A 13,949-nucleotide genomic window follows, 5' to 3' on the forward strand; every position below is an offset into this window, starting at 1 on the left:
CCTTGAGTATGTAGGGATTGCTCATAGGATGGAGAGAAATCATGTGCATCTCTGTCAGGCCACATATCATACCAAGCCTACGGATACTCCAGGGCGACTCTATTGAAACAGATTACTTTGAAGCTTTCTCCTCACAGTCTTCCCATTTGTCCCAGCAATTATCTTTACTTGACAGTGTTTGAGACCATTTTTAAAAGGCATTTTGTGCTGTATCTTGTTTGATGCAAACATGGGAAATCCACAGACAACCTTGTCCTTGCCAGAAGCAGATTTGATTCTCTGGAAAACACAAAAAGTACAAGAGCAGATGCTGAAATTAACATCTATAGACCCCCAGGTATCAGTGACTAGCATTTCAGAGATGTTGCTGCCCGAAGGCCCCGCTCACTGTGGTGAGTTCGGGCACAGGGAGGATTTGCTCCAAAACTAAAGAGTGTGAGTTTCAAGGCCATTGCTTGCTCAGACTTTCTATGGCTGTCCTATTTTCTCAAGGGGGTATGTGTCTTTAACTGTTTATATCAAGGTCTGGGCTTGCGAAGGACTCTAGGGGAAATGCATCAGACCATTATGAAAACAATTGTCAGGTTCTAATAAAAGGTATGAAAGGCAAATGAAGTAAAAAGCCATTTGTGTACTACTCATAAGTGGAAGACCTAGCAGAAGAGAAAGATATTTAAATGTTTGTTTATTGCCTTAGTGTATTTTCAGTTGAAATGTCAGCCAGTGTTTGGTGGAGTCTGACAGGCTTGTTCTAAAGTCGTAATAGAAGGGCTTTAATTTGTATAGTTTTTTTCAATGAAGATAGCATAGTACTGATGCCCTGACAGCAGGCCAGTCAGTAAGATGGCTCCTCTCTGCACTGGAGGGTTAGATACAATGCTTCAAAGCAGATGGGTCATCAAGACACAGCCCTACTTTAAAGTTACATGGCTATTTCTTACTCTACAAAACATGTCATATTTAAATGTCCAAAAAAATCTCAATTCCTTCAGAAGAAAACGTTAGAGGTGGATTATTTGACATTGAAGGTAAAAATGACTTTTAAACAAGAAAAAACAATTTAAAGATGTAGATGAATGAAATTAAATTAAAATCCAGATCATCATGAAATAAACTTTTTTTTTTTCATGTTACAAGCCTCAGGTTGTAAATTGGGAGAAAATAATTACAACCCTTGTAATGACACAGAAATGCTTTTGGTTTTATTAAGAATTTTTAAAGATCAGAAAGAAAAGGACAAATGATTTAAAAACGAAGCAAATGATATTAATAAGCAACTTGCAGCCAGAATGGCACAGCCAGTTTAAAGCATGTCTCCTAAGTACGATGATTTCAAAGAACAGAGATGCAAAATATGAGAGGCTTGCAGGGTGCTTGTGCTAGGTCCCAGAAGGAGCACTTCCGTTTTCTGTCCTGGAGCATGGAATGAGAAGGGGCAGGGTACTTGTTGAAGCTTTGCTTCACATCCTCACACTATATGGCATCTTTGAGTGAGATGTGACTATGAAAACAAGCTACTGACCACTTCATATACATCAGCCTAGACACACCGAGGCTTGTGTTACAAGAAGGTGACCCACAGACAACGAGAATTCTGTTTCACTCCTGCCCTGGAGTCCTCTCCTTCTTCAGTGGGGACAGGAATTGTCAGGGGCTCCTTCTTAGCCAGGACCCAAGTTCTCCTTCCATGATCTTTGCTCCCCACAAGGAGGCGCCCTGACTTTTTCGCACGTAAACTTTTCAGCTCTTGTTCCAGCACCTGTGGCCCTTGCTTAGGTTAGTTAGGTCTGTGAGATCATTACCTGACTATTCTCGAATTTTGAGTGTAGTTAAGAATGTGAAATAACTATGAAGAGCCATGAATGCAGAGGTGCACACACAAATTCACCCTCCACACAATTCTACATGTACACACGCATACATTGTCACACATGCACACCCACAGTCACACACACTCACACATGTACACATTCTCAAGTCAGACACACACATACACATACATATTGAGCTTTGATCCTGGCATAGTACCTTTACCTGAAAGTCGGCAAAGCCATACTTCACTTGCTTACGGTCCATGGACTAGTTCCCTGGGTTGTTATTTTTAAATTAGCTTCCGAGATGATACTTGGATCAAGGCAGTGTTAGCATATACTGATGTGTATTGTTTTGTCTGTATCTCAGTACTGAACAGAGGCAACTGCAATTAGAATATAACATAACAAGATAAAAAACATTATACTAGCAACATGGATTTTTATCATTCATGAGGGTGTTCCGCATGATTCCTTTGAGACAGAAATGCACAGATGAAAACAGAAATCACAGCTAATGAGTGTTTCAGAGCCGTTGGCGTCATACTCAGAAATTTGCAATGGCAGGAGTTCTCTTCTCCTTATACCCGTTGGGGCTGGTAAAGAGTAAATGGACAGAAGTGACACCAACATCTGAGCAAACAGAGGACGACTTAGTGTGCTCGAGCTTCGTCTGGGGCTTTGGTGTCACCTGACATCGCAGTCCATGGTTAACTCGGCACACCCCGGAATGAACTCGAATGGCTTGCATCAATGTGACCTGCCGATGTACTTTGGTGTGTCTGTCTGTCTGCTCTCTGTCTACTGTAAGGGCCCAGAAATAGTGAGGAACCCTGAAAGTGAGAATTCCCTCCCACACAGCATATAGTCTCACAAAACCATTTTCCACCAAAGGGGAAGCAGAAATGCATGGGGAAATGGTCACTGCAGGTCTTAGATAGTGCGTCTGCAGGGAGAGCCTGCACTGGCCTGCATGTGGCACAGGAAGTTGCTGCAGACCCCAGAGACTCTGTCCAAAGCCCCAGGGACCAGGTTCGCAAGAATCCTACTATTCCAGGATGAACCGATTTGAGTATCAGTGAAGATAGTGATGGGATATGCTGGAGCCCTCTCCCACACTGAGCTGTTCCTACGGTTAAAACAGTAGTTGGGAGACACAGAGACAGCTCACGTTTACAAGCTCCCTTTGCTCTTCCAGCGGACACGTGTTTAATTGCCAGCACCCACACCAAGTGCCTCACAACTGCATGTAGCTCTAGTTCAACCGGCTACAGGGCCCTCTTTCGGACTCTGCAGGCACCAACACACACATTAGGTGCAAAGAAATTTCTTTTTATTGAAACATTCCTGCTAATAAATGAAGATGAAGAGGAGCAGGAACTATCTATACTTTGGAATACTTAATGAACCCACAGATCCAGACTTTGAGCCAACAGAACCAACACTAAGACCAAAGAGCAGCTGGACATGTGACTCTGAAGGGAAAGTCAGTATTTTGTGAAGTACTCTCCCCAAAATTCTACCCAAATTAAATCAGTTCTCCATATCCACCTCCTTGTTAAAAGCACTTCAAAGAAATATCAGTATTAAAGAAAGAGAGAATGCACATTGCAGATGTAAAGACCAAACGTATTAAAGAAAGAGAATGCACATTGCGGATATAAAGACCAAACATAGCCCATTTTTGATTCAGTGTCAACAAATGAATCTCGAAGGCGAAATATGCACATGGAAGGCAGAAATCTGTAGCTGGTCCAGAGAGCTGGCAGTATCTTCCTGCTCGATTATGGACATGCACTGCCATGCCTAACTGTCTACATTTTTTTTTTAATTTTCATGTGCTTAAACAAAAAATCCTATCTTTTCTATAATTAAGTGGCATATAAAATTAAATTTGTATTAACTATGCATGGAGATGAAAGCTGGAGAGATTAAGGTGGTGTTGTATGCTGGTTTTGACACATGAAAATGTTTGGATAGGGTAAACAGCTCCTCAGACCTTCAAGGAATTAAAATAAACTTAATATTCTATATTCTAATATAGTTCCCCGGCTCCCAAAAATCACAAAGTAAACACAGGTCCTGAAGTATGAATACAGTAACTGAATAGATCCCATCTTCTGCTTTATGGACTAATATTAGTTTCTTTATTTGTGTGGATAGATTACCCTGCTCACTTCAAGATCGATGCCAACAATGGTGAAATAAGAACAACCACGGTACTTTCACATGACTATAGATCTTCCTATAGGATGACAGTCATTGCCAGTGACCAGGGAGCACCTCCACTTCAAGGAGAGGCAGTTATTAACATTCAGGTAACGTTAGCAACATAAAATGTAGAAGAACATTCTAGGCTATCATTTTATTTTTAAACAAGTGAATAGCATGAAGACATTCCCAGTATGTGGATTCTATTTCAAGAGTAATATGTACAAGGCTTACTTCTTGTTATTGTTTGGGAAAAAAAATAAAACTAAATAATGTTTGGGCCAGTTATGTACCATTCTTGACAAGCTGACCTTCGCTACATAGACATTTGTGCTGTTTTGGGTGTGATATGCAAAAGGTGGCTTTTCTTGTACTTATTTCTGATTCCAATGAATTGGTAAGTTTGCAGGAGGACCTTGTATGTAAACAAATGGCTGTAAATAAATCACACAAGTTTTTGAAAATTTAAAGTTTATAACAATTACCTGAGGTCCATGTTTCAAAGCTTTACATTAATCTAATCATAACAAAGCAAGAACAACAAAACCAAGTCACGGGACATTTTTGTAGAAGGAGAAAATTACCTTTATCTAGTCAAAATTACGGTGTGTGCATAACTAGCCTCCTTGTTGCTCACATAATAGTAAGTAATGTTAACACACTATAAACATAATATAAGCTTATAGATATATATAAGAATAAATATTATATATAACAATAAATAGGTTATTTCCCCAAGACGACTGTATTCAAACTGTCTTTCATAATTAAAGTTTGGGTTAGGAGAAAATTTGGTGTGGTCATGCCTTTTGTTTCAACAAAGACACGACTATTTCAGTGCCCAAAGGTGTCATTGTGGCTAGATAGATCTCTAGGATTTTGGACAATTGGAAGAATCAGCTGTCCAACACTCACACTGAAGAATTATCAAGAGCATTCCAGCAGAACATGGTACAGTCATTCACAGCAACCTAAAAGGTGTGCTCTCTTAGCTCTGATATAGAGCAAATTTCAGTCTTTTGATACATGTTAGAATTCTATTAAAAGGTGTTTTTTTCACCAAGTAACTCATATATAAAACACAAATAGAAATCAGCTTCCAGTATGATACATAATATACATTGATGCTTAAACTTACCTATCAGTAGTGATACTTGGAGTTAGTTTTCAAGTACTCTGCAGCAATAGATTTTTTGTTGTTGTTGTTCTTATTTTAGGTGATACCACTCTCCAAAGGGAAGGCTTTTCTGTCTCAGAACATCCGACATTTAGTTATCCCGGAAACCACGAAGCCTACAAAAGTCATGAGCCTGATGTGGTCACCTGATCCCCCTCAGCAGCACCACAGTGGGACGTTACACTTCAGCATTGTTGCGGAAGACAAGGATGGCCACTTTGAAGTGGACAGCTCGACAGGAGACTTGTTCCTCTCCAAGGAACTCGACTATGAAACCACATCTCACTATCTTATCAGGGTGATTTCTAATGACCACAGCCAAAGCCCTCCCTGGAATAGCACAGTCTTCCTGAGTGTGGATGTGGAAGACCAGAACGACCATTCCCCATCCTTCCAGGATGAGTTCGTTGTGATAAGTGTGAAGGAGAATGTCCCCGTGGGGACTGCGGTGTACACCTTCAATGCCAAAGACGGCGATGGCAGTTTTCTGAACAGCAGGATACAGTACTTTGCAGAGTCCAGCCGTGTTGGCATGAACCCGTTTCTCATCCACCCCTCCTCCGGCACACTGGTCACTGTATCTCCTCTGGACAGAGAGAATGTCCCATCTTTCATTCTGATCGTAACCGCATCTGATCAGGCAGCGAATGTGACCGACCGGCGATGGAGGTCACTGGTGGCAGAAGTGGTGGTTTTGGATATGAATGACCACAGCCCCACCTTTGTGTCCCAGCCCATCGCCTTCGTCAGGGAGGATGCTGAGGTGGGCTCCCTGGTGCACCGCGTGAGCGCCCAGGACCTGGATGCGGAGATGAACGGAGAAGTAACATACAACATACTCTCAGGAAATGAGGACATGGTCTTCATGTTAGATGGGTCATCAGGTAAAGTGTTCTGGATTATTTTAGTTCACTAAGCATTTCGTTATGTTTTGTTTGACACAAGCTCCCAAATATCCCAGGATGACTTTGGAGTAGCCGAGAATGACACTGAACTCCTGCTCTGCCTCCTCTGCTTCCCAAGTGCTAGGATTGCAGGTATACGCCACTCTGCCCAACTCTGTCAAAATAAAATTTACAGCGAGAACAACATTCCTAAGAGTGTCATTTACAGAATACATCCTTGACTGTGGACTCAGTGCTCTACAATAAGACCCTAAGAGTCACCCCATTTCCTATTGTATGCATCCCAAGTAAGCACCACTCCTCTTGATAATTCTATAAATCAGATCATTTTAAATACCTTACACACATGGAATCATGCAGTGTTTGTCTTTGTCTGAACAGCTTATTTCAGTCAGCACAATGTCTTCAAAGTCCATACCAGACATGCCATCACACATATGTTGGCATTCTTTTAAAAAACTTTCATTTACATTTTTATATCTTTTTCTCCCTACTCCACCCCAATCCCTTCCAACACCCCAACACAGGTGGGAGAGAGAAAGGGTTAGTGGGAGAGGGGGCACAGTTCTTTCTTAGCTGCTTCCTGCTGGTCAGGGTCCAGGTTCCTTGGAGCCAGTCTCAGTCCTCATTTCAGGAGATCTCCATCTTCTTGTTTCACAGCAGCAACCAGGAGCAGCAAGGGGGAAGCGGCAGCAGCCTCGCTCTTTCTCATTGCTCCACACTTTCTGGACTCTGGCGTTTATTCCCTCTCCAGAGTCCTCAGATTTAAACTGTCTGCAGCTGGCAAAGAGCTCTCAGAGCCCACGCAGAGCAAATAGTCTGCTGCTGTGGACCACCTGAATCAGTCCCACATCCCACACCTGGACCAAAACAAAAGCATGTTTCTATTCACAACATTATCCGCCTTCTGTTTGTTGTTGTGGTTTTTTTTAATGGCTTTTCTTTTAATGTAAATGAAAGTTTCTGTTGCTTTCTTAAAAGGAGATAATCAAGGAACCAAACCTTTTGGGATCAATAATTTTTTTATAACCTGCTCTAGTCATAAATTTGTGATTTTTACAGAACATTGCATGCATGTATCATATTTTCTATCATCATTCATCTGCTTACAGACCTATGAGTTATGTCTAACTTTGGCTATTATGAACAGCACGAAAGCGAACTTGACATTGCTACTGCCTCTTAGAAACACTGATTTTAATTTTTTTGCATAACGTTCAGAAGTGGTGTTGGGTATGATACTTCGTAATTAAAACAATTTTTAATACTGCTGTACTTCTCTGGAAGAATGGGACTTCTCTAATTTAAAAATATTTTGAGGGATCATCATACTATTTTCCACTTGAAATGTCTTCCATTAAAAACAACACTATCCAAGGATTTTGATTTCTCTGCATTTCTACCAACTCTTCTTGTTCATTGTTCTGTAACAGTCCCACCCCAGTAGTTGCTATGTGACAGGCAGAAGTCTAGAGAGATGCAACACCCACGGCACTGACACACACACACACACACACACACACACACACACACACACACACACACATGCTTATATCCAAATCATGGATATTGTATTTGGAGAACTGGCTTTGCTTGAATCCTTTGCTGGTATTAACTGCTCTGTAGCTTGTATTTGGGGAGAGGAGGATGCAAAAGCCACTACGTGCTTGACGTAGGAGGTGCTGCTAGGAGTAAAGCAAGGTGGGGTCAGGATCACACGCAAAGACTTTGGTGTGGATATGCGCCTGTAGATTGTGCAAGGCAGCACTGTCCATTAACTGGAAATAACAGACAGCTTTTAATACCTGGATTCTTTTGCTCATTAGCGACATTGTTTTTCACATTAATTGTAACATTTTATTTTTTACATCAGCATTTACCCAAGGTCGTGCTCTCTGCACAAATGTTGCTCACTGCCATTTCAGTGGTCTTCTGTCACCATGTTGACAAATAGCATCCGCTGTTTTTCTGTTTTTGTGGTTGTTTTTTAAGGTGATATGATAAAAGATTGTACCCAAAGTATCAGCCCTATATACTTTGGAAATGAACTTTCCTTTATGTGATTTTCAGGATATTAAAAAATAACTTACGGATTACTATCTCATTGTCTACAAAATAGTGATTTCAAACATGAAACTAAGGGGAAACTGAGCTATAAACTCTTTGGCCAGCTGTGCAGAACACTGGTTGGAATGAGTGAATGTCTAGGATTTGGACATTGAGAGCCTAGCCGGCTCTATCCTGTTGGGAAGTTTTATCAGAACATTTCTCAGACCCTGACATATGGTTCCCTTCTGAGGCTTGCGTGAACACCACCTAAGTACGCAGCCGACAAGAGATTCTCCAGGCGCACGCTGATGACTTCTGCAAGAGCTGTGGCTCTCCTTGCAGCTGATTTAATGGCCCTTTAAATGCTTTCCAAGATGCCCAAGGAAGGTCTGTTTCAGCCCGTTAAAAAGGAGGAATAAACTTGAATTGTGTCTTAGTAATGCTGGCATCATGAATCTTGAGCTATTACAATGGCTATTTCTTTTGAGGTATTTTTCAAAGACATAAAATGATAATTACAGAATGTACCCCCATATGAAATGGGAGACTTTTCCTCTCACAAGGCTCATGTTTCTAATTAAAATAAAAACATAGTGAGTTTTCCTATGGCCCCAATGAGTAATTATTTAAAAAAAAACTATTTCAAAAATATATTTCAATATTTAATTATTTGAGGAAAAAATATGAAGGCAATCAGCAGTCCTAAAAGTATATGTGAGCGTTATTATCCAGCAATGGCTGTCTGTGTGGAACACTGCACATACAGGTTATGGGGTTCAATGCAGTGGGATAGAAAGGCAGCTTATTTGTGAAGGTTATTGTCTGAGCTGCAGTATCTTCGCCCTTTATTGTTAATAAAACAATTGGCAGTTAACAAACAGGAAGTGTAACAGACAGCAATTCCTTAACAACAATCAACTGTCAAGAGCAATGGAGTCTTATACACATTTTTGTGAGTTGGTTACTTTTACATACATCATGTGTCACAGAATATCTGTTATTAGTATCATAGATACTTTTGAAAGTGAAGGAAATGTTGGATAGACTCTTAACTTTGATGTAGGTCTTTCAGATAATCATATAGGATACTTTTAAATTTGTTATTGTCTTTATAACTTAAATTGACTTTTCTGACAAAGAATGTTAATTTTCTGTTGTAGCTAATATAAGAATTTGAAGTTGGTTCATAAATTCCATTCTGTATTTTATGATTCATTCCCTGGCAGTGAAAAGTGAGTTTAACAGTGCATCATAAGCCACACTAGAGTGACCAGCCCTAAGCCAGGCGACATCCACAGCCCACTGTGTCTTCTCTTTCAACGCAGGCTTGCTAAGAACAGCTCGCCCTTTTGACTACGAAGTGAAAACTCAGCACGTCCTGACCCTTGTGGCCCATGATGGTGGCACGCCAGCACTTTCTTCATCCCAGACCCTGACAGTTACTGTCCTTGATGTAAATGACGAGACTCCTGTATTTAAGCAACTTCTGTATGAAACTTCTGTTAGAGAAAACCAAGGTCCAGGGGTGTTGGTCACCAGGGTCGAAGCCGAGGACTCAGATTCAGGTAATCGGAAAACTATGGAGAAAGGGTGATTGACACTATAAAAGGCACCGAAGAGCTATAGTTGATATAAAATAGTAATAACAGAAAAGTGAGGCCCATGAGTGGGGAAATGCTTGCTGGGAGACCAACAGCCCGAGGTGGGTTTCTGGAACCGTGATAGAAGGAGACGAATGATTCTCAAACGTTCTCTTCTGACCTCCACATGTGTGGTATACCACATGCATGCACATTTGCATACACACAAATCATAATCCTGGATAAATTAAGAAAAATGATAGCTAAGAGGAAATGAAGTCACTGCTTACTTCAGATACCAAGTGTTTCCAGAGACGTACACGAGACCAAAAGCTGTAAAGGCAGCCTGTTTTCACCTAGCATCTGTTCGTATTAATCGCTGTTATTATTTGGAGCGGCACGTGCCTGACTAACAGGTAAGTTGTTGGTTTTACCGAGATAGCAGCAGAGGTGCACACAGGTTCTCCTTTGCCTCAGAAGGCACCGGATGCATGGAGCCCGAGAAGACTCGTGGTTCTCATCTCGTCCGTGGATGGCTGGCTGCCACAGCCATGGCATTCATGTCAGGAGGCCTGGGTTTAAGTTCCAGAAACATTTCTTTCTTAAGCTGAGACACTTTGAAGCAGTTACTAACATTCTCTGTTCTTCTTAGTAAAATGGAGACAATTTCATTGCTAACATGTAGTCCTGTTGTAAGTGTGAAGGCATTTTACTGTGTGAAAAGAGTTAATACCAACTGGCAGAGGGAATGGCCAGTGTTAACTCCACAGTTAACACACTATACGGGCACACAACTCTGAAAGGAACAGTTAGTGTGCCTGGGAATTTATGAGTGTCTCCACCTTGCTCCTGAACATTGCTGGGGCTCTTTAAACGTTTAAGACACAGCAGATTTAATGATACTCTACCTTTATTTTAAATCAAATAGTGATAAGAATTGACAGCTCAGTTTTTGCTATTAACAGCACATTCTGGTTTTTTCTTCTTGAGAATAATAGAAATCATTGGTTAGCTAGTCTTTAAAACTTAACGTTTGTAAGATTTACCTTCACATTTACAAAAACCAAAGCGATGTTTTCACAACACCAATCGTACTAAGTCTGGTCTTTCTCCCCTACATGTTGCTCAGAAGAGTAAAAGATGAGTTTGTTTAGCCTTCAAACTGAGTTCCTATTGGAGCTCCTCTGCCCTCTCGGGAAACACCACTTGGCAACAATGGGCCTTTGATGTGTGTTTGTGTAAGCTGCTTGGGATTTTAAGGGCTCGCGTTATTTTCCCTCTTTGACCAGAGTGGGGCAGTGTAATCAAAGTCTTTTCCTCAGGGCGCTCAGGAAGGAGCATGCTCACAGCTGTTCTCCCTCTGTGCTGAGAAGTTGACGCTCTTGCAAAGTTTGCTTTGGGACGATAAGAACAATGGGAACACGTACAGACTGTGCCTTCCGCACCGCAGTGGCCCTGGTTTAGTAACGCTCTGGTCCAGGGTTCCCCGCTATAAGCAGCAGCACGGGCCTCCGTGGGACTCCGGAACCGCTTCCCAAAGAGGACAGCTCAGGCTGAGCCCTCGCTGACCTGCAGCTAAAGCTGCCTGCATCCTCCTCCCCTTGGCCTTTCTTCATTACTTTTATTTTCTGTACGGGGGTTCTTTTTTTTTTTTTTTTTTTCATGTTTGAAAAGGGAGAGGGGAATTTCTCTCAATTTTTTGACTCTCTTAAGACATTGCCATAAGTAAACTTTTCAATCCTTCTACCTTTTTCCCTTTTCTGTGAAATTGTGTCGTATTAATGTCACTTTCTCTTGTAACCTCTGATTACATTTGAGTTGAAACCTTATCACTATAGGGATAAACTACAGCTGAAAATTTAGTTGCAGGGCTATTATTATTATTATTATTTTCAATGCAGTTTATTCAGGAACCTTGAACAATCATCTGACCCTGGGGAAAGCCAGCCCACAGCTTAAATAGCCTCTGGGTAGCCAACCCCAGCATGCCATGTGGGCAATGCACATAGGTCCACATACATGGAAGCAAGCCAGATCCTCAGCCTTAGCCAAATGTGGAGTTGTTTGTGACAGAGAGCACTCACCATCGGGAAGGTGGAAGGCAGAAACCAGCTCCATCTTTAAGGCATAGCATTCCGCAGCTCTCTACAGTTCCCCCTTTTTGTTTTAGACGCATCAGGCAAGAGTAGAGGTCTGATCTCTGATATTAGAAATAAATTGGGACTTTGTACCGATGTTCATTTAGGTGTCATCCACCCAAAGAGCATCAGACCCGTCTGATACCTTTTTCTCAGAGGCGGGACCTGGGGCATCAACCCGCATGCAATCAGACTTGCTCTTCTCTGGGTCCAAAGCGGCTGACCCTGAGTGCAGTGCTTGGGCTATTATTTTTGTGGCTTTACATTTATGGATATTGGAAATACAACTTAACATCACCCCAGATTTCATCTAATCTTATGTGTCTTGGAGATGGTTTGGGTTACTGAAAGTTTTTCCCTTTTTTTAAAGAATTGATTAAAATTTTTAAAACTTTTGAGAATTTCATGTAAGCACTATATTTACTATGTTTTTAAATGAAGCCAGCTCAGTTTAGCAGGTGTTTTGTAAATACACATGACTCCCTCTGTGTGTGTGTGTGCATGTGTGTTTGAATATACTTCCTCTGGATTTCTTTCTTTTGCATTTAGTGGGTTAAAACAATGAAACGGAATGATGCATGAGAATTAAATGACGTACTCAGGATTTTAACATACCTGGCATCGGGTTGGAATTTATGAATGGTTTACTTTATAGTGTGTATTTAAAAATACTATAGTGTTACTTAATACCCGAGAGCTGAGCATATGTGCTCTGGCATTCTAGAATGCAGATTTTTGAGATGTAAGTACTCAGTTCTGCTTGGCATTCAAAGTCCAAAGGGATTTGAATGTTTATATTGTGTGACTCACTCTGAATCTAGCAGAACTTTTTCTTGTTTTAAAAGGAAAAAGAAAAAAAAAACAACTACCAGATTTTAACTGAGGTATTAAAATTTCCCAGCATTTGGTCCCCCAACAAGAGTGCCATTGTTATCGTGCAGAGATGGCTATGACTGCCTCTGGCTCCCCGGAGGAGGAGGCACCTTATGGGGCCGATGGCTTTGGGGTTATGGCACTTGCTCAGTGGTGGTGAAACATTACACTTTAACAAAGCAGCACATTGGTCAGTAAGCTAGTCTCTTGTGTCCCGTGCAAGTGTCCTCCGTACCTGGCATCATCTTGAATAAACAGTGTCTGGTTCTTGGACAGGGCTTTCTCCTTGTATGGTGTGCGCTTCGTCCCTTCAGCCCACTCATGGAGTCAGGGGAAAGCCCAGCATTTCATTGACTCTGTTTCTGACTCCACTGTTTATGATGCATATCTAATGTTAGATACGTAAACTGCGGGAGGAAATATGTTTTGGGATGAAGGGAAGGAGTTAAATAGGGATTATTTACCCTCAAGCCTTTGGAGCACTGCCAGGACTCCTCACAAAAGCCGCGATGTACACCTGCCAAGGGCACTTACGTGTGCCCATTAAATCAAAGGATAAAGATGCTAAAATAGCCTCCTTTATTGTTATCTGGGCATGAAACTAGGGTTTTGCACATCTTAGCAAGAGTTCTACCACTAAGCTTCGTCCCCATTCCTAGATACTAAAATATGTTAATGTACGCATTTTGTAATAACTTCTCTCAGGAGCAGACAGAGCTGGCTATGACGTTTTTAATATCAATTTCTTCATCATGGTATCTCTCCTGCCAAGCGGGCACAATGTCACTTTCCTCATGAAGACATATTTCCTCTGGCCATCTGTTGTAGTTGCTTGTCAGTCTGCTTTCTGAATCTTTACCAACAGCCCTTGCTGGTTTTAGATTCAGCCCAACACATTAAGAGAGAGAGCTCTTATTGTGGCATTAAGAGAGCTCTAAGATTCAGGCACCATCCAGTATTGCTTGTTCTTTCCCTGATTTCAGAAACTTTCATCTTGACCATGTTCTAACAGAGGAACTTAGAGGCGAGGTAGGCTTTGGGGATGTAAAATCTTGGATTTCTCAATCTGAGGCCATTGCTAGAGGAGCCACAGTGACACGCTGATTATAAGCTCAGTATACTTCTGCTAACCTCTTACTCCTGTTCTGTTGGCCTTTTGTTGGTATTTTGTTGACCCACACTATTTACATTTCTCTCTCACACTA

At 41.4% G+C, this 13,949-nt stretch overlaps 1 protein-coding gene across 1 annotated transcript in view; it reads left to right on the forward strand.

Annotated features, from left to right (window-relative positions):
* Dchs2 (dachsous cadherin-related 2) overlaps positions 1 to 13,949 on the forward strand; it is a 211,934-nt gene that overhangs the window by 141,882 nt on the left and 56,103 nt on the right. Inside the window, exons 8-10 of the mRNA XM_060378495.1 lie at positions 3,975 to 4,129; positions 5,240 to 6,083; positions 9,479 to 9,718. Coding sequence (XP_060234478.1) covers positions 3,975 to 4,129; positions 5,240 to 6,083; positions 9,479 to 9,718 — 1,239 coding nt within the window. The remainder of the gene's footprint in view (positions 1 to 3,974; positions 4,130 to 5,239; positions 6,084 to 9,478; positions 9,719 to 13,949) is intronic.

Source organism: Meriones unguiculatus, chromosome 2, assembly GCF_030254825.1.
Source record: "Meriones unguiculatus strain TT.TT164.6M chromosome 2, Bangor_MerUng_6.1, whole genome shotgun sequence".
NCBI classification, from domain to species: Eukaryota; Metazoa; Chordata; class Mammalia; order Rodentia; family Muridae; genus Meriones; species Meriones unguiculatus.